General features: G+C 40.2%; 4 protein-coding genes across 4 annotated transcripts; all 4 read left to right on the forward strand.

Moving 5' to 3' along the window:
• Positions 1-1040: 1040 nt before the first annotated feature.
• On the forward strand, positions 1041-2906 carry clrn2 (clarin 2). Its single transcript, XM_083974627.1, has 3 exons — positions 1041-1551; positions 2192-2371; positions 2448-2906. The coding sequence occupies exons 1-3, from the start codon at positions 1299-1301 to the stop codon at positions 2714-2716; spliced, it is 702 nt and encodes a 233-aa protein (XP_083830753.1). The 5' UTR covers positions 1041-1298; the 3' UTR covers positions 2717-2906.
• A 1140-nt stretch (positions 2907-4046) lies between these two features.
• On the forward strand, positions 4047-10025 carry lap3 (leucine aminopeptidase 3). Its single transcript, XM_083974808.1, has 13 exons — positions 4047-4281; positions 4491-4597; positions 5371-5425; positions 5519-5624; positions 5735-5894; positions 5990-6154; positions 7212-7370; positions 7465-7589; positions 8058-8146; positions 8250-8352; positions 8992-9071; positions 9279-9391; positions 9500-10025. Exons 1-13 carry the CDS (start codon positions 4174-4176, stop codon positions 9684-9686), a joined length of 1557 nt encoding a protein of 518 aa, XP_083830934.1. The 5' UTR covers positions 4047-4173; the 3' UTR covers positions 9687-10025.
• A 2163-nt stretch (positions 10026-12188) lies between these two features.
• Positions 12189-14550, forward strand: LOC311001783 (uncharacterized protein; the record flags this gene model as incomplete). The annotated part of the gene is made up of 6 exons (XM_083992940.1): positions 12189-12230; positions 12571-12664; positions 13567-13668; positions 13804-13980; positions 14150-14275; positions 14366-14550. 6 exons carry the CDS (start codon positions 12189-12191, stop codon positions 14548-14550), a joined length of 726 nt encoding a protein of 241 aa, XP_083849066.1.
• A 2350-nt stretch (positions 14551-16900) lies between these two features.
• med28 (mediator complex subunit 28) lies at positions 16901-19770 on the forward strand. The gene is made up of 4 exons (XM_083974566.1): positions 16901-17079; positions 18377-18443; positions 19038-19150; positions 19441-19770. The coding sequence occupies exons 1-4, from the start codon at positions 16915-16917 to the stop codon at positions 19642-19644; spliced, it is 549 nt and encodes a 182-aa protein (XP_083830692.1). The 5' UTR covers positions 16901-16914; the 3' UTR covers positions 19645-19770.
• The last annotated feature ends 1054 nt before the right edge of the window (positions 19771-20824 follow it).

The raw sequence follows: 20824 nt of genomic DNA on the forward strand, positions 1-20824 counted from the left end.
TTTAAGACTTATATTAACACAAATATATCACTTACTTCTGCTTTAACTTACATTTAAAAACATTTACAATAATAATGTGGAAAAACAATTATTGCACTATGGAATAATTTGACCCACTAAATCATTTAATACATTTAAAAATCATAAGAAACTGATTCTGCTTATATCTAATCTTGAGAGCCTGTCTTGTGCATGGGCCCTGTGTCAAAAATTTCTATTAATGTCTTAGCTCTAGGCAAAATACAAAAAGGTGGAGTAGTTATGTGCACTGAACCTGATGAAGATCTGGCTGTACCAGGATACACTCCGTACTGTAAGCACAGAGTGTACATTGTACAGAGTGTACCTGTACCCAGAATATAGGCCTATATGCTTCTGTTGCACACCCAAAGGGTATACAGAACACATAAGCATTACAACCAGCTATAGGTTATTATTGTTTAGTTTAGTTTATTATGGATCCCCATTAGTCCTCACCTTGGTAAGGACTATTCTTCCTGGGGTCCAGTTGTTATGGGTTCATAAAAGCTATGGTTGAAATAGGAGTGTGATCTTATAGCCTGTATGTGGCCTATATTGTTTTGTACATTCTCACTTTCTGAGCATTTTTGTATTGCTTGTATATTACACAGAACATTATTATTATGTAATTTGCTACTACGTGATTGGGTTATAGGCTATATAATGTGGAGGAGAGCAAGTGCTAGGCCTATGTCAGTACAGTGATACAGACTTTGGTGTAGGCCTACAGATAGACTTAAATTATCAAGTGGAGCGTGACAATAACATGGGAAGTTTAGGATTTTAAAGCCTAAATATGCTAAACTCATTGGTACTAGCACCTGACCTTTGGTGTGTAGCTATATGTTAATTAACCACATCTGTCTTTCTGACACAATTAACTCTGCATATGGTTTTATAGTCTCAACCACTAAGGTCACCAATTACATCCCCAGCGCCAAATACCAAGTCCCAAAGGTTAATTCATCCCCTGAATAAAGAGGAGTGTGTGTGGGAGAGAGGGAGCAGAAACCAGGCGCCCAGCTGAGGGCAGGGATAGAGTTTCTCCCCGTAAGAGATCTCTTTGACCGCCATAGATTCGGTTTCTTCTCCACCACTGTGACTCCTGCAGCATCGATATAGGAAACACTGCATCTAGAGAAACGACTCTTATTGTCGTATTATGATTTATTTCGACTCTTCAAACTCTAGAATAAACTCATGGTGATCGCCGAGTGGGCTCCGCGGTCGCTGCCGGAGGTCGTGTTACCACCGTCGAGGCACCATGGGCTCGTAAGATGCCTTCTCTGTGGAAACGGATAACGTTCACGGTGGCCTCGGTGCTCTGCGTCTTATCAGTCGTCCTGTTGGTCGTGGCCTTGTCCACGGAGCGGTGGGTCGCCGGGCGGATCCTGTGCAAAACCGGAGTGGAAATAGTGAACGCTTCACATCCGGAGCTGGACCAGTTCATCGGGGATATTTATTATGGTTTGTTCCAGGGAGGAAAGAGCAAGAAGTGCGGGCTCGGGAAGAGGCGCTCCAAAATATATAGTAAGATCAAATAGCTACAACATCAAAGTCTCTGTTGGGGTCCTGACGTGTTTTTATGAAGTCACCAAGAACAAATTAATCCAGATAACTACAATAGCCTATAAAGTATTGTTTGATATTCAATTACTGCATCAACAGCATTAGATATTCAGCCAAACAAGTCCAACAGAGATCCCTGAACTACCAAATAGGCCTTTATCAGGCTGAATTTGGGGGAAACATTTTACAACATGATGCACAAGACAACAAGCAACATGTATTTTCAGTTAATGAAATAGTGCAGCATGAAAAGCATTGATTTGAGTATTAAATTGGATGTAAATACTTGCACTGAAGAGTTGTAGATAGGCCTAGTGGAATCAGACAGTGGAATAAAATTATTTCTCATTTTTCTTATTATCATACATAGCCTACACAGTGAAATAGCTTATGTTTAATTAAGATATGCAAATGTAATCTTTTCTGTTAGTTAATATTTATTATACTGTAGACTAATTAACATACTCCATTCCTGGAAACTGCCAGAATTACATTTATTTGGTAGGACTATGGCTTTCATGTCTTTCTGGACTTGTAGGCTACAAACCATAATGCAGGGCTGATACTGTGTGTTTCTCTCTCTTTCTGTCTGACTGTCCAGTTTTCCCAAAGCTCATACGAACATTGAACAGTGGCCTTCACGTGATGGTGATCCTCTTCTTGCTGGTGGCCATCGGCTTCGCTCTGGTCAGTCTCTCTTTCTGTATTTACAACGCACGCAAGGTGCCCTACCAGAGCATCAAGGGGCACAAAGGACTCTACCTGTGGAACTTCATTGCTGGTATACAACTCAATTTACTCGCTTGTTGTGGCCCAGTTCTTGGCTGTTGAGCAATAATACATCTATTTCTTTTCAGCTTTTTTCGGTGCACTGGGTGTTTTATGCTTCCTGGCAGCGATGAGGCACCACAGTCTGACCGACCGGGTGGCAAACTATCAGGAAAACCTCTTTGTCCTTGTGGTCCTGGATGACAGCCTGGACTGGTCCTTCTGGCTGGGCGTAGGCAGCATCGCCACTCACTTTGCCATCTGCGGAGTGGTCGCAATGAGCCGGATCAAGCTGCCCAAACCAGAGATCAAGAAGCCTGAAGAGCCCACAATCTCTTCTCTGGACCTGCTCTACTGAAAGACCACGCAAGGAGCATCATGTTAGCACTTATATTACTAATGGTTGGACCCTTAGGCTCCTTATATAATCACAGTTTCACTTCGTGACGTCCTATAATTAGTCACAGTTATCTGGACAACTGTTGACATGCTCCATAAAAAAAGCTGCCTGGACTGTGAGGGAATGAAAAAATGAAGGAATGAATGAAATGAACTGAATGAATTCGCCTCAGGGTATTTTTCTCTGAAGTAAAAAAAAAAGATCCAGATCAAAGGAGAGGACATAAATCCCACAAAGAGCAACATACAACACATTGTTCTTTCATGGGAAACAAACTACGAATATTATGTAAAAAATGAAATATATGAATCGAAGGCTAAGGACGATAATGTCACTAAGCCTTTGTACAGTAGCATGTGACAAGCAAATGATGGTTTTATTGTTTCAACAACAGATAGTCAATGGACACATGTATCTGTTTGGAAAAATAGTAGCCTATAATCAGCTGCTTCCCCTAATATAGCCTGAAATTATGCCAATGTAGCTACGCCACTAGAGGGGTCACAGGAGACACTGATCATCCAGACAGAGACTGTGGACAAGTCAGGGTGGAGACCTGCTGTGAAGCCTATCACAGCTTAACTCTTTTTAGATGTTACAATATTATTAACAATTGACTCCAAATGTCACATCACTGGTTGGTTGGTTGGTTGTTGTTGCTGAGATTGGACTGACTGACCCTCGCCCACATTAATGGACAAACTAATGTCCCACATCCTGAACTCAGCCTCTGACCTCTGGACCTCCTGCTGTATATTCTGTCTATAGCTGCATGTGTACATGGATGATGATTTTTTCCCCCATATATGTCCAGTAGTAACAGAACTGAATAAAGTCCCAAGTCTAGTGAAGGGATTCTCAATCTGTGGTGCGCAAGCTGCAACTAGGGGGTGCATGACATGAAATGGGTAATGCTGGTGTTGTATTTTTTACCAATAAATAAATAAATAGGCTACATGACTCATAGGCTACTGTTTATTTTAATATTAGCCTACTATGCTCCCCACTTTTTTTTAACATGTGAGAGCTCAATAGGCTCAGGCTATTATTGCACATTTTGCCATGTGTTCTTAATGTTTTCTCAAATTTGATGCCTTAAGAGGTTAAATGCAGCAATAAATAGACTATGCCTTTTTCTTTTTTTTTAATGTGTCTTGCATTGGAGTCCCTGGGTGACCTAGAGGTTGGGAAGTACAAGTGGTTGCCTAAAAGGTCAGAGGATTTGTCTTAACTCTCTTCTGCAGCGAGGTGGCGACAGTGATCCGCCGCCTCGGTCGCTTGTTGGTGACGCAATTAGAGCGCGACGGTGTTACGTCAATTTGGCTGCGTTTTGCACATGTTTACGACCTTTAAACAACTAAAACGTCAAAGTTAAAGTTTATGTTTATGTCAGTCAGTCCATTGATGTTCAGCAGATGACGATGCTTCTAGTGAGGAGAGCGGTGCGGGCGGCGGCGGCGAGGACGAACCGGAACCACAGCCGGTTGTTCTCCGCCTCACAGACTCACCTGAGCCAGAGGAAGGTGAGAGGAGCATGACAGACAAGAGTGGCTCACAACTGTCCTGTTTTTCTATTAGCTTTATTTGTTCATGTGAGCGTGTGTTTATCCTTTTGTGTGTGTGTGTGTGTGTGTGTGTGTGTGTGTGTGTGTGTGTGTGTGTGTGTGTGTGTGTGTGTGTGTGTGTGTGTGTGTGTGTGTGTGTGTGTGTGTGTGTGTGTGTGTGTGTGCAGGGTCTGGTGTTGGGAGTGTTTGAGCAGGAGGGCGGAGTTCACCTGACAGAAGCAGCTGCAGGTTTTGACCAAACCCTGTCTGGAAAACTCTCTGAGCTACTGAACATGTGAGTCTTCATGAAGGATAACGACGTAATTGGTTGGCGTGTTTTTGTTTTGTTTGTTAAAGTGAAAAGCAGACAGGGTGCACCCCATCTAAGTCAGTAGGCCTATGCTGTCCAAACCTTTGTCTGTGGCCCAAGTTTGCATCAGCTGCTGCAGTGATGTGAGAATTAGGGCTTTCAAACAATTTCTTAAAAGTGTGAAGTCAAGTCTGAGACAAACCAAAACACACCAAGTCATATAGGAGGAAAAAAAGAAAAAAACCTGAAGTAGCTGGGCATGACAAAAAGCGTTGACAGAACCACAAATACATTAACTCAACACAATGCAAAAAGATCTGACTGTAAAGGGGAAAAATGGCAATACCATGAGTGAAAACAATAATTAGGAAATAAAACACATAGCAGATAATACCAAAGATCAAAACAAAGAAATGTGTTTTAATAATTGACAATGTAAAGTATAAAAAGTAAAGATTTCCAGCAGCTGATTTAATCTAGAAGAGACTTACAGAGTGCAGGGGCTCTTAAACCTTGACCTTGGGCTGACCTGCTGCTGGTTTCCTGCCATAAATCACATCATGTCAACAAACCAGGGATGTGATTGGGGATCAGAGCCATTTATAGATGGAAGCCCAGCTGACAGCTGAATAGTTTGTCAGTAAGTAAATGATGATGGAAACAATCAGACTTAACCACGTGCTGATCTTAAACAAACTTGTTGTCTCCTCTGTTCATTGTTTTGTTTCTTGAACTTGGTGTTTTGTTTAATTTTCCAGCTCTGGACCTGCACTGAAGAAAGGCAAGAGCAGAATATTTTATGGAATCCATAAGGTAACAACTTAAGGATTTGTGGCGTGAGGTTAGCAGAAGTCCATGACATGACAGCATCAGAGTAATGGCATGGACTCTGTGTCTCTTCTCCAGGACTTCCCCTGTGTGGCAGTGGTGGGGCTGGGGAAGAACGATGTGGGAGTATGTCAAGCAGAGAGCTGGGACATCAGCAAGGAGAACATCAGACAGGCAGTGTCAGGTAAGACGGATGTCCTCTGTTATTGTTCGCACTGGATCTGTGGAGGAGTTTCTGGAGTTGTCTCATATCTGTGTGTGTTTTTGTGTGTGTGTGTGTGTGTGTGTGCTCAGCCGGCTGCCGGTTACTTCAGGACCTGGAGGTGACCCACGTGGAGGTGGACGGCTGCGGTGACACCCAGTCGGCCGCTGAAGGTGCTGTTCTGGGCTTGTTTCACTACGACCAACTCAAATCCAAGAAGAAGACCAAAGTAACGACGCAGCTTCACGGAAGGTAGAAGGATAAAAATATAACCTGAAAAACTGGGACGAGCTTTTAGACACTGTGGTAAATTAATATCACTCAATGCTTTGTGTTATTCGTCTCAGTGCCGACTTGGCCGGCTGGGAGAGAGGACTGGTGTACGCAGAAGGCCAGAACCTGGCACGGCTACTGATGGAGGCTCCGGCCAATCACATCACTCCTACAGCTTTTGCCAACACCATTGAAGAGAAACTAGCGCCACATGCTGCACGAGTCACAATAAACAAGAGGTTTGTGAATCATCGTTACTGATGATGCAAAAGTTAACGCTGTCGTCAGAAAGTGAATAAGTGCAGCTAAGACGAGGAGAACAGAATTTTAATTAGTCACAATGTTGAAGGGCATTTTGACCTTTATTTACTTTCTAATGATGAGTTTTCAGGCCACTGTGGGACACACAGAGCCAACTGCCTCACATGCTGTTGCCAGATTTTCGGCTATTTTTGTAGCGTGTTGTGGGAAAACTTATTGGCAGGAAGATGAATTAATGAATCAACCTGGTTTAGGATAATTTGGGGAAAATATACTAATTAGTTTTTTATGTGTTCTGTATATTTTGAAGGTTTTGAGCATTTATTGGTAGAGACATTGTCAATATAAATCTGAAATAAGTAATGGATTAGTCATTGACATTTTTACATCAATAACTGACTGAATTAATAATTTACTGGATCATTTTGGAAAAATTTACTAGATTTCGGGGGGGGGGGGGGAATCAACATAGAGCACACAATTGAATTCTCCGTCCTTTAGCAGAAACAGCAAAAGACATTGGCGTAAAGAGACCATCAAGTCCAGAGCTCAACAACAGACAAAAATCTAGCAGCGAGCAATAACAATAAAATCGGTTCAGCTTGTAATTTATTTTTCATGCTGAAATGCCAAACATCCTTCTGTCCCAGCTTCTCAGTTGTGAGTCGTGGTAACTGACTGTTGTTTGGTTTTGGAACAATTTATTTTACATTATAGAGTCAGAAAGAGGAGCAAATCTATCAAACGGGTGTTTGTTACGGCTTCGGTCTGATGTGGAAGCACTTATGAGTCAACTCTGAGTTAATTTGTTTATATCCTTCAGGAACCCAACTCAAACACACACAGAGGAATGTGAAGCTGCATCTTCAATCAGACCTTTTGCTTTGTGTATTCAAACTGAAAAATTAGTAGGATTTCTATTTGCAATTTGTGTTAGCAGCTCGATTGTCTCTGGCTAGATCACTGATGTTGACACATGAAAGTTGAGTTTTAGGTGAACGATGATTTGTCTCACAATCTGTGTGTTTTATACAGATCTCAGGCTTGGATAGAGGAGCAACAGATGGGAGCGTTTCTCAGCGTCTCCAAAGGCTCAGAGGAGCCCCCCGTCTTCCTGGAGCTACATTACAACGGCTCACCTGACAGCGCGCAGGCCCCGCTGCTGTTAGTGGGCAAAGGCATCACCTTCGACAGGTAAACCATGATGATGCACTCTCCAGCTCACTGGGATATCTAATGAAACGACACACATCTCACCTGTCACGTGTCTGTGTGTGTGTGGCTGCAGTGGTGGTATCTCCCTGAAGCCTTCTTCTTCCATGGATGCTATGAGAGCCGACATGGGCGGAGCTGCCACTGTGTGTGCGTCCATCGTCACAGCAGCCGCTCTGAAACTGCCAGTCAACATTGTTGGTGAGTGTCACGACGTTAAAGAGACAGTTCAGGATATTTGACGCGGGGTCGTATTAGGTAGTTTTGCATTGTCGGTGAGTTAGCTGCAGTAGATGTGGACCAGCATACTGCCAGTTACCAGAGGCAGCAGAGGAGTGATGTGCTGGTGTGCACTGAGACTATTAACATTTCATGTAGAATATATTCAGTTCTTTATCTTCACATATATGGTAATCAGGAAGCATCTTTAGAAAGTGTCCAAAACACATTCCTTCAGCTGGCTTCGTGCACAGTGACGCATTGTTCCGTGAGTGTGCATTAATTCAAAATTAATTGATAAAACTGATTAATCACCCAGCTCTAGTGGAGCCAAAGTGGTTGTTGATGTTTTTCCAGCCAGCACCAATTAAACAATAAAATATTTACTGTAAATATCAAAGGGAACACAAACCTCTCATCCTGCCTGTCTGCTGTGTGTCATTCGATCAGGTCTGGCTCCTCTGTGTGAGAACATGCCCAGCGGAAAGGCAACTAAACCTGGTGATGTCGTGACGGCCAAGAATGGAAAAACGATCCAGGTACTGTAAGGGAACTCATGATGAAAGTGGTAAATTTAGTGTGTATGTGCATTTGTATTTGTGTGTGTCTTTGTTTTTTAAACTGATTTCCATCCACATACAGGTTGATAATACAGATGCAGAGGGAAGGCTGATTCTCGCTGATGCACTCTGTTACGGACACACCTTCAAGCCCAGGGCCATTGTCAATGTTGCTACTCTAACAGGTGAGAACACAACACAACTCAGTGGTTTGCAAACAGCACTTGTGTCTGGCACTATTTGGTGTGTGCACACTGCACATCTGGATTCAGACCACCAGACTGTGACTTCTCAGTTTGATTCTTATCTGACTCCGGTGTGGTGAGTTTTTTGTGGCATGAAACCAAAAGTGACAAAACATAAAGACTGACTAAAAGCTAAACTACCTTTAACTTCAACCAAAAGAGCCACTAAGAGCCCAGATGTCCGACGCATTAACAAAAGAAACTCACTGGGATTTCCGAACTAAAGAACTGTTTATTAACAAAACACAAAGAAGATAAACTCATGATAAAGTGTTTGAACTTAAACCAAAGTAATCACAGTTATCAGTGAAAAACAACTAAGAAGCTCTCTCAAACAAAATATCCAACATGTGAACATATTAACTGTTATCCTTGCCCATAATCACGTGACCCGGCGCTACTACTCAATATAATTTTACACAAACAAAATAATAATCAAAACAAACAACACAAAAAATAACCCTTAACCTTAACTAACAGAAAACACAATTCATGGCTCCTACAATTGTGATTCTATTGTTGTAAATGAGAGTTGCCGTATGTTGGTGTCATTCATAAATATTAAAATGCCTCTTCAAGGTGCGATGGATGTAGCTCTTGGCTCAGCAGCAACTGGCGTATTCACAAACTCTGACTGGCTCTGGGAGCAGCTGCACAAGGTACTGTGTACACACAATAAACACACACACACACACACACACACACACACACACACACACACACACACACACACACACACACACACACACACACACACACACACACACACACACACACACACACACACACACACACACACAACGTCTTGTTATCTGTCAGCTCCTGTGTTGACGAATGGCGTGTGTCTTGTCTTGTGCGTGTTGTAGGCCAGCGTTGTGACAGGTGACAGAGTGTGGCGGATGCCGCTGTTCCAGCACTACACCAGACAGGTGACTGACAGCCAGCTGGCCGACCTCAACAACATCGGCAAATACAGCCGGTACGTGTCCCGCCGCTTTTTCAGTCGGCGTCTCTTCGTGACTTTGTTTACCTGCTTTTTGTACGTTATGCCTGTTGATTTTTTTTTATTTTTTATTTTTCCCTCCAGCTCTGGCGGCGCATGCACGGCAGCTGCATTCCTGAGAGAGTTTGTCACGGCTCCTCATTGGGCTCATCTGGACATCGCTGGCGTGATGAGTAACAAAGATGAAATTCCTTACCTGAGGAAGGGCATGTCGGGAAGACCGACACGTACGCTGGTGGAGTTTGCCGCTCGACTGACTCACAGCAGCTGAGTGATGGACGCAGAATCTGAAAGACCTAACGAGACTCTCTGACCGTCCTCTGTCAGGATTCAACGGTGATCTTCCCTCAGAGAGACAGAGAGCTGAATACCAAGGGTTAAACACATGATAAAACTGTATAATACCCTTGGAGAAATGAATGATAGTAATGTAAAGTACAGCTACTTTGTGACAGTGATGGACCTTTGATTATAGACACAAATACATCAGTCTAATATATATTTTTTCGACTTAAATGTGGTAAACATTTCCTTCCTCACATGGTTGTGATTTTGGCTGAAAAAACTAGTCCAGATAATTTATATGTTGCATAAATAAACTCGACACAGTGTTTTAGTTTGGTGTTTGTGTCTGTGTGGCAAAGAGAAAACTTTCACATAGACATAGACAGATGAAGATTGATTATTTTTTGTATGCTGGCGTACACAAACTGCAGCTACTCCAGAGAGTTTCGTTATCCTTCTTTACTGGTTCCACACATAAACAAGGTAGCCTACATAATGTGTTGTGTTGTGGTTTCCTAAAGTATAGAAATAAATAAACAATAAATATATTAATATGTCACAGAATTAAAGTAATATGACTGTGAACTAAACACACAATTGCACAAAGAGTGTCATCTCTGTGGTGCTTCTGATTTAAACAAAGTATGTGGGCAACCAGACATTACATGTTTTGCAGAACAATGAAAAAATAAGTGATGCTACAGATTTTTTTTTTCTTTCTTTTTTTAATAGTTTACAAAGTCATGAGAATCAAAGTTGTTTGAAGGCCTGGTGATTAATGTAGCCTACTTCCTGGGTAGTAGACCATCAGCAGCGAATCTGATTGCGTTAGATTTTATCTGACGTCTATTATTTGATCGTCACATCATTGAGATCTCTCTGGAACATTCCCTTGAGATCGGCATGAGAAGAGTTAAGGAAATGATCCAAGGCATTACATGACATAATACGTCACAAGCAATAGAAGTACAGTATGATTTTGCACTTTTAACAGAAAACTGTTGCGTGAATCCGTCACCATCACCAACAACTAGTTCATCCAGGGACAAAGCGCAGGCGGATAAAGCCAATATGGCTCTGCTCTTGTGATGCTGTACTGTGGAACAAGTTGACAGAGACGTCCCTGAAAAAAACACATGATGTGTTTGTTGTGTGTTGGAACCACACAACACATTCTCCCAAATTATTGCATTTTCTGAAGTCACACTCAGACAAGACACTGTAGATAATCACATCATGGATTGTGATTGTGATAACTTTCAAGCACATACAATGGCATGCAAAAGTTTGGGCAGCAAGTGGAATATGAAATGATCTCCAAAAAGCATAGAAATTATAGATTACACAGTCCTTTGCTTTAAATATTGCAAAAGAGTGTTTCATGTTTAATTTTATATCTTTTGGAGATTATTTAATCTTCCACTTAACCGCTTAACTGTTCACATTAACAGAAATTTTGACCAGGGGTGCCCAAACTTTTGCATGACACTGTATATCTTGAAGCAGCAGCTGAAGTTCCCTGACACCCAGTTCATTTTAATGTTTTAAAAGTTGAATATTCATGAACTCTGTTGTGAAAGGTTACAGACAGAGTGGGGCACATGCGCGTGAGATTGCCACAGTGGAATGCAGTTTCACAACTCGGCTGCATCAGCTGTGCTGCCTCTTTATCATTCATCGTCTCATTCAGTGATAAGTGATACCGTAGCACTCTGTGGCGTGTGGTGCTGTGTTGTGTGGTATGTGTTGTGCTGCTCATGACATAGTGTGTGAATGTCTCTGCTTTTCACTTTTAACTGTGACAGATGATTCATGAGATTCTGATTTTCTGCTCTGTTCTTGAATACCTTTATTGTCATTCATACCAAGGTATAAACGAATTTTGATAAAGCCAGAACAAGCTGGAGTCATACTCAGGAAGACCAGGAGGATGTGACTGAGGAGAGCAACACTGACCAACAGGGGTGTAGCACCAAATTCTGGGCCCCGTACACTTGTAATGTCAGTGGGCCCCTATCCATGCCAGTGCACAAAGCGCAGAGTTGTTTTTGAGGTAAATTTATACAAAGTGTGTTTCCGTCAGGGGCAGTTTTTCGGCAAGCAATCTCTTTTCGGATCTATACTGGCTTTGAATTTACCTTGAAAACAACTCGTAACGTTCTGTTATTATCTCATATCATATCTCCGCCAATCTAAAAATAGCTTGCACCGACAATTCAAGGTAACAAATCTACTCCTAAAACTATAGGGATTATGGCATTGGGTAGTCAAGTCCCCTTTTCCCCCCACTACCATGCCCATGCTGACCAACATCAACATGTTATATAGATCTGTGCTGAACTGTTCAGGCCATCCTTGAATTTAAATGAAACTTGTTCTGTTTCTATCAGAACAATGTACTTCCTGATCACAAGCTAATTTGAAGATTGGGGTAGCTTATCGAGGAATCCTGAGTGAAACTCACTTGCAAATGACAGTCAAAAGCATGATGGGTATGTACTGTACAGGAAATGGGCATGGCATCCCTGCTGTGAGATCTGCCTATCTGTACATCACTGTTTGTCACAAAGACTATGAAAGAAATGAACATGTCTGGAAACACTTGAACTGAATACTTGAGTTTTAGTTGCCCCTGCAGAATCACTGTAGAAAGAAAACTAAAAAGCAAAATCAGATAAACAAGAGTTTAACTGGTTCCACAGCAGAAAGAGCTGACATCATGGTCAGGTGTTCAGGTGTTGCATCTCTACCAAATCCTCCTTATTGGATTAGAAGAAAAATGATAAGATCTTTTCTTTTAACCCACCCAGGATGCGTCCGATCCACCTGTTGAGCTTTTGTAGGACTGCACATCTGTATATAAGCTGCAGGGTTTCTGCCTCAAAGCACCAGACTCCCACCAACCTCCATCAAACATGAAGCTGCTGCTGGCTGTCTGTCTGACCTGGGCTCTGCTCCACACAGGTAACTGTGTCTTTTTGTCTTTTATCTTGCATTAGCTGCTGAAGGGGCTTGAGATCTATAATAAAGAAATTCAACCACAACTTAACTGCCATGCACTTTTTGACTTACAACATACAGTGATTACATGTGTGAGGCCAAATCTGCAGTTCAGTTTTAAAACTATTAATTGGTCGGGGGGAAAAGTAAATCATCTTTAATCATAATACAAATGTTGCTGCTTTTACTGTTTTAAATATCTGTACATTGTGGTTTAGTGATTTGTCCTCTTCATTTTATTATTATTATTATTATTATTATTATTATTATTATTATTATTATTATTATTATTATTATTATTATTATTATTATTATTATTATTATTATTATTATCATTTATTTATTACATTACTTACTGATGAAAACTGACTGTTGCAAATGGTTGGTGTGGATCTGAACCATGGAGTCTGTTGTATTTCCTGTGGTGTAAATGATTTCAAACTATTCTTGCACATGTAAATGGACAGAAAAAAATAAGAGCAACCTTCATGAAAAAAAACTACAGTGTATGAATGCTAAATAAATCTATGATATTTTAGATACAGAACAGCGATCTGTAATATAATGTATATTATATACAGTATTTGGTGAGTCTGAGTCTAATGTAGTGCCTTGAATTGAACTTTTTTTGAGTTGTGATAAATAATGCAGTGTCAAAAAGAGAAAAAAAATGTCACAGGGATCAATCTGGTTTAACAAACAGTGAGCAGCCTCCAGTCATACAGCAACATCTTCATAATGATGCTCTGATTTTCCGACTGTGTGCTGCCTGTAAGGTGGAGTATAGGAGCTGAAGCTTCTTCTGTGTCTTGAAATGAGACAGACATTAACTGAATGCTGTAAATGATTTTCTTTTTCTTTCTCAGCTGAGTCGCTACGATGCCACACGTGCAGCAACGACACGTGTACCAACACAACCTCAGTCCAGTGTCCTGTCACCAGCACAGCATGCCAGACCATCACCTCCGGTGGGCGATCCAGAGCATTTATGATAATAAATGATGAAAAAGTATCATTAAATTAAATCAACATTTTATCCTTTTGTGATTAGATAAAGCTGATTTTTGTTGTTTTCTGTTTTTTGTTTCCTTTTTTCAATCCAGTGACGGGTGTTGGTCCATTTACAACTGTGACAGTGAATAAAAACTGCTCCACTCTGCTGACCTGCATCACTCCTCTCAACATACCGACTGAGTGGTCTGTAAATCCAGGTTTCTTGCGATCGGCCCACAATCAGTTTTGCTGCACGTCTGACAACTGCAACTTCCAGACACTCGCCAGTAAGATGTACTGCTACTTTAATCTATCAAGGTCTGATCCTAATCTTAATTGTCTCTGGGGTTTAAAAATGTTGAGAGATGCTCTTAACATGTGTTGTGTTCTTTCTGAGTCTCAGAGTAGAAGCAGCCGGTCAAACATGTAAAGACCTCTTTCTCATTATGTTACCAGCTCCCAGTAGTTTTGAAAATGGGAAGGTGTGTCCTGCCTGTGCGAGCGCAGCCGACAGCATTGCGGGGACCTGCAATGCGACTTTGACCTGTGTTGGAGCTGAGGACAGCTGCTTCAGTGGCATCAGTGAGTTCCTGAAGTAAATGGTCAACTAAGTATACTTGTCATTTAGTTTTTCCTGTTTTTTTTTCCTTCTCATGTGTCCTTTCTTTGCAGTTTCGCCCGGAGGCGTAGATTCGTTGCAACAAGGCTGTTTAACCAGAAACCTCTGCATCTCCCCTCTTATCCTGAGCGCCTTGTTTGGTGCTAACTCCACAGTCAGATGTGGAGCACCGTGGAGCGTCAGGATGAGCACTGGGCTGCTAGCCTTGGGTCTCGCAGCATTTAAAGCCTTGGTTTAGATACACATGTAGTCAAACACGGGCACAAATGGACATGAGAATGTATTTTATTGTATAGGGCCAACACATGTCAGTAAACGCCAGTGGAAAATGCTGGACTGCAGCAAGAAGTTCCATTTGTCCCTGAGCAGATAACATAAAACAAGAATATTACAAGTAATAAGATACTTTATAAATATGTAGAATAGATAACAACAAACAAAAAACATTCATTATGAAGGTGATTAAAAATTTGTTTGACTTGAGCCAATGACAAGACCACATGCACACAGACACAACTGCTTTTGCAATTGCACAAATCCTCCTCATCGCTTTGTTCAGAAAAATATTTCAGTTACTGGATAAATTACATTCTTTTCTTTTCATACGAGTTCTGTGGGCATATTTCATAGCTTTATGTAACAGTAATAAGAGAATAGATTAAGATCCACACAGAGATATAATCATGCACGTGTGCATACACACACAGATGCGATCATAGAGAAAAAGTCACAGGACACATCGTTACGCTAAGTGTTAGCAGCGTGACCAGAGGTTGCAGAGCATGCAGTCACACCCTAATCTTTGTTTGTATTATGGAATATTATATCATTCAATAAGGTGTAGGCCTACTTGAAAACAGGGTTTTGTATGTGTAACCATAGTTTTGTAACACAGAATCAGGGAATATCTTTTGGAAAGATGGTGTTCATTCCTCCAGTAGAGCTCTGACTAGTCTTTCCTTCATCACCCATATGTTGATATGATACCTTTCTAAAATAGGTCTACTACTGTATATACTACAGTTAATTTTCACTGGGCAGCTTAGCAGAACAGCTTTTTATTGTCTCAAACAACTTTACAATCATCTTTTCAAGCTACTGTCAGTCAGACAAGATTGTGGGGTTTTCAGGGATGTTCTTCCAACCTGGGTTCAGTGTGTAGTTTTCTTCCAAATCCACCCTCACCTTCTTCCCTACCATGATGAACTGACGGTCTCAGTGATGTGCTATTTTTATGTTTGAATGTTGAACACGTCTTGCTGACATTTTGCCAATGATGCGATTATTGCTTGGACTGCAGTATTAATTATTTATTTCTATGATCTTTTTGGATTATAAATTGATTTGATTGTTTCATTGTTTCATTTTCTTCAATTGTTATTTAACTCATACATAATTTATCATGAATGAACTCTAAACCTTTTGGAATTTGAATACCTTACATTTATCAGTAAACATCAACATGACTGATTACATCAACCAAAATAAGTCATAGTGACACTAGCTGCTAACCTTTGTACATTGCAGTGACAAAGATAAGTTTAACTCTTTCTAACCTCTGAGTGCTACACATCTGGCATACTATGCTACTTAGCTACATTAGTTAACCTATGGAGTTAACTGATAGAATAGCATGAAGCAGTGCAATACAGTGCCACTAACATAAATAATAACATATTGTTAGGCTAGCATTAGCTGTCATACTTTTAAATTTAGGTTGCTATAAGTTTAGTATCAAGTTGTAAATTTAAAGGGTAACATTAGCTGCTAGCCTCTCTGGACCTAAAAAAAGAAAAAGAAAAAAAAGACAAGCATACACTAATTAAATCTAATGGACAACATAAACTGCGAACTTTAACATATTACATTACATGAGATTTTAGGCAGGTTTTGCCTAAACAGCATCAAACCAACAAAAGTCAGTGTCAATGGTCAATTTATATGAGGCTGGATTTTGTAGGATGTAGTTTGTGGTGTTAAACTGCATTAGGCTACAGTAGCCTACAAAGAGTTGAGACTTGGACAAAATAACAGAAACACCTATTTAACTACTTCTCCACAAACAACGAAATTCAAAATTTGAATCAAAGTTGAATCAAACAAGTTATTTACTGCAAATAGGATTCATTGCAGGATGTATACAGGTGCATCTCAATAAATTAGAAGTCCATTTCTGGTAGTTCTAGTCAAATAGCCCCGTATATATTATAGATGAACATATTCTTAAGAAGGCCAACATTTCCATATCAAAAATGCCTTTGGTCTTTTGTAATGTTCATTTTATTTATTTATTTATTTTTTGAGATAGCCTACTGAATTTTAGGTCTTCATTAACTTAAACGTAAATCCTGTCATTCTGTGTGTGTAATGGATCTATATAATGTATTGGTTTCACTTTCTGAATTGAATTACTGACATAAATAAACTTTTCCCTTAGGCTATATTCTAATTTTTTGAGATGCAACAGTGTAGATGTAGCTATGCGGCTACCAGTGGTGTAGCTACTGTCCATAAACTTTTGGCCACAACAAGCCAACAGAGCAGCTGCTCGTGCGCATGTCCTCCTCCTCTCTGCGTAGCAACAGGAACCGTCCAGATCAAGATGGCGTCCTCCATGAGTGGGATGTTTCCCGGTCAGCAGCCTCCCGGTGCTCATCCCGTCGGTGGTCCCGGTGGACCGGGCCAGCCGGGTTTCCCCGGTACCGCTCCCAGACCTCCGGGCAACACGACCAACACGCTGGTGGATGAGCTGGAGGCGTCTTTCGAGGTAGCACCGATGTGCTAACGTGCTGCTAGCTGCCGTTAGCTGCGTGTTTGCTAACTTTAACTGTTGTTTATTGTTTCGTGTTTAGTTGCATGGTGTCACTCACTCAGCAGCGTCTCTGTTACTGCGAAACACCTGTGGTTGTTGTTATTATTATGTTATTTTTTTTGTATACAACGAGCTCATTCAGGAAAACACTCATAAAGCTGGAGAATTTGCTAGCGCTAATGCTAACTACTGTCATAACCCACTGCTACACTAACAGCAGTTTGCCTATCTCAATACAAACACAGACTGCATTAAGTCAGCTGACATTGTTTGCAACCTTCCCCGGCGTTGTGTGCTTCTTAAATCCTTTATTAAGAAACAACGACAGTAATAACTCAGTTGTAGTCTGGGTTCCTTCACTCACTGTGCTGCAGCTCTTTGGTTTTGCACAGGAGAAATCCCCAGACTGCCCCAGGATGAGGGCCTTTTACCCCTAACATTTTAGACAGTGCAAGTACATTTTTCATACTTGCACATGTGCAACCAGTCATTTTTTTTGTTGGTTTGTTTGTCAGGGTGTCTGAGGATCATGAGTGAAAAGGAAATGTGAATAATTTGCTTTGCAAGTCGATTTACAGTGTGTGTGCACAACGAAAATGTTCTGCTTGCGCTCCTAAAATAAGTCAAGGGCCACTGTGCTCTGCAGACTTTATTGTAGAGTAGAGGTGCCACAATAGAACGATTTGAGTAACTTATAAGGAGTATAATACCAACAGTGTACTGTGTGTTTGCTGGCAATGAATAATGGTAATAATAATAATAATAATAATGCTGGTTTTCATACTCTTATACATTTTGTGCTGTAATGTGTTAGGGTTTGGGACTATATTCTTTCTGTTGCTCGTATGATGATGATGCTCGTATGTGTGTTTTGAGTCAAGTGAAAACAAATCTCCCTTCTTGGACAAATAAAGTCAAAGTCTAGTCTAAGTATAAAACCAGATATGTAAAGATGTTGTCTTGTAAATGGGGAAATCTGGTTTTTCCCACTATTTTCTGGCATTTTTTGACAAGATTCAGGAAACAAAAAGCAGATTCATAAAAATGAGTGTTGGTATTTGTAGCACATTATTTAGTTTATCTAATAAAGTAATTGGCATGTGAATGGGGTAAAATATATGGCTTGTTCCCTGAGACATGCTGACTTTGGTCCATTTTTGTAATTCAAATTTACGTTGGTTAATTAGAAAAGGGGAAAACCACCCATATAGACAAAATCCAATTTATTGTTGTTGTTCTGTTTATTTTTCAGGCATGTTTTGCGTCCCTGGTGAGTCAAGACTACGTTAACGGAACAGACCAAGAGGAGATTCGAACGGGTGAGTGAAGCTCTGGATTGTTTTGTTTGTTGTTTTGCATTAGTTATATTGCCTTCTCTATTTTGATTTACAGTTTACTGAGTAGTACAACCTTCATCATTATCAGTTAATCACAAATGTTGTCTATTTGACACTCTTTATTTAGATCCATATTATTGAACCCATTGCATCGGTTCACACCATTTCTCAACACTAGGTTGGATAAAAATTGTGTACATGTGTCTCCTAAATGGTGCTGCAGATGTGTTTCAGGTTATACATGTTAGCCTACTCATACTGTTGCATCCTCCTTCTTTTTTTATGTAGTCTTTCTTACAAACTGGTTTCTTACATGTTCAGACATGTCCTTACCATTTTACAACATTAGATACAGCTCAGAGTAAAACTGAGGAACGTTTAGGTTATTTTAATTAACCCTGCGTATACAAACATATTTGCTCGCCAGTGTGTTTTGAAATGGAACAAAAACTAAATACCCTACATCCCAACTTAAAAATAAAGTTCTCGGTTTTAAATGATTTAAACTTTCAGGAGTATTGCACAATTGTGTGTATTGCTGTACATGCTGAACATGGTATTGTCTGTTGGTTGCAGGTGTTGACCAGTGCATACAGAAGTTTCTGGACGTGGCTCGACAGACAGAGTGCTTCTTCTTGCAGAAAAGGCTTCAGTTGTCTGTGCAGAAACCAGAGCAGGTGGTGAAAGAGGTAAATTATTAGACTGACTTTTTCCACCTCCACATCCCAAGTTTTTACCAACTTAGTTTTTGGTTTTGGTAAAACCTACTTGGGAACTATTTCTTGAACACTAAACAAATCTGTAGATATCCTAAATCCCCTTACTGACAACCATTACATGGGTCATATCCAGGATTGATCATATTGTAAGCCTTTCTGACATGTTATCAGTGTTTATGAATTATTTCATTCTCCCAGTTTGTTCAAGTCTGTCTCTCTTTTCATGTGCTTTTTTTCTCTCTCTCTCCCTGTCTCTCCAGGATGTGTCAGAGTTGCGTAATGAGCTACAGAGGAAAGAATTGCTGGTTCAGAAACATTTGTCCAAATTACACCACTGGCAACAAGTGCTGGAGGATGTGAGCGTTCAACATCGCAAACCCTCAGACCTTCCTCCTCCTGGACCGTTGGCCTTCCTGGAGCAGGCCTCAGCTAGTCTGCCCCCCGCCCCTTTAAAACCAAACTGACACAAGAAACACTGTGAGAAACTACACGCCATGTACATCCACTGTCAACATGTGAGGAGACTGGTCAACAGTTGCTCTCACACATTGTTTTGTTTCAACTATTTTCAGTATTTTGATTAATGTAAATATTTCTCTCTTTTTTTTTTTTACTTAAAAAATAAAATCTAAGTATTTGGAATATGGAGTGAAGTCTTTAATGTTTTTCTAGTTCCTACTGTGCAAACATTTAGGCATTTTCAATGAAAATTGAGAAAATATGCTTCTTGTATTCAATCTTATTTATTACAACTCCCCTAAAAGTGATTCTCTACTCCTTTTGACCACAATCTTATCCCTGATGTAAAAGAATACCAGATATAGTGCTATTTACAAAAATACATATCTATGATACCTTATTTGAAACATTCACTTTTTTTTTTTTACATTAAAAAAAATGTAAACTTGCAATTATGAGTGAAAATAACTTGTCTACAGTTTTTACTCCATGTCATTCGTTTTAAACCAGGACAAAGAAGTAACTATAGAGACTGAGCCTCCTGACAGCTGGTTGCCTCTAATGCATTCATTGCCTTCGCAAATCAACAGACTTGTTCTCCCCAGTTTCACAGCTATCGCCCGTCCACTGACAGTACGAGCAGACACAAGTCTTTACAGGGGGGCTGTGGGGGGTCAAAGCTCTCTGCAAACACATGGGTCTTCACATTAAAAACCTAGGAACTGTGGGCCTAGGATTTCATCAGCAGATCCTGATTCTCTCCTCCTTGTTTGAGGTAATATTTAATGTATTGAATCAGTTTTAATTGTGAAAACTATTAATTAAGCCTGTTGGTAAAAAAAAAAAAGTTAAGCATTATAAGGCAAGGCAAAGTTAATTGTATAGCACAATTAAAAACACCAGGTAATTCAAAGTGCTTTACAGAGGCATAGAAATACATTAAAATCAAAACAGAAAAAAGAAAGAAAGAAAACAGTAAAAGACAATGATAGCAATTATAACACAAATATTTGTCAAATTTTATAAATTAGTAAATGAACATATTTACTCACAAACTGTATCTAAGAGATAGTAACATCAAGTCAAATTTATGGTGCAGTTACATTATGGGATATGAAAATGTAAGTATATGTAAAGTCAGATTTCAGATAGTGTTATTATTATTATCATTATGATGATTATCAT

This window comes from Trachurus trachurus (genome assembly GCF_905171665.1).
Source record: "Trachurus trachurus genome assembly, chromosome: 1".
NCBI lineage: Eukaryota > Metazoa > Chordata > Actinopteri > Carangiformes > Carangidae > Trachurus > Trachurus trachurus.

Coding starts and splice junctions, on each gene's coding strand:
- med28 (XM_083974566.1), top strand. CDS start 16,915: ATGGCGTCCTCCATGAGTGGGATGTTTCCCGGTCAGCAGCCTCCCGGT. Junction 18,444..19,037: donor CCAAGAGGAGATTCGAACGG/GTGAGTGAAGCT, acceptor TGTTGGTTGCAG/GTGTTGACCAGTGCATACAG. Junction 19,151..19,440: donor CAGAGCAGGTGGTGAAAGAG/GTAAATTATTAG, acceptor CTGTCTCTCCAG/GATGTGTCAGAGTTGCGTAA.
- clrn2 (XM_083974627.1), top strand. CDS start 1,299: ATGCCTTCTCTGTGGAAACGGATAACGTTCACGGTGGCCTCGGTGCTC. Junction 1,552..2,191: donor GAGGCGCTCCAAAATATATA/GTAAGATCAAAT, acceptor CTGACTGTCCAG/TTTTCCCAAAGCTCATACGA. Junction 2,372..2,447: donor CCTGTGGAACTTCATTGCTG/GTATACAACTCA, acceptor ATTTCTTTTCAG/CTTTTTTCGGTGCACTGGGT.
- lap3 (XM_083974808.1), top strand. CDS start 4,174: ATGACGATGCTTCTAGTGAGGAGAGCGGTGCGGGCGGCGGCGGCGAGG. Junction 7,590..8,057: donor ACTGCCAGTCAACATTGTTG/GTGAGTGTCACG, acceptor TCATTCGATCAG/GTCTGGCTCCTCTGTGTGAG. Junction 9,072..9,278: donor TCTGGGAGCAGCTGCACAAG/GTACTGTGTACA, acceptor TGCGTGTTGTAG/GCCAGCGTTGTGACAGGTGA.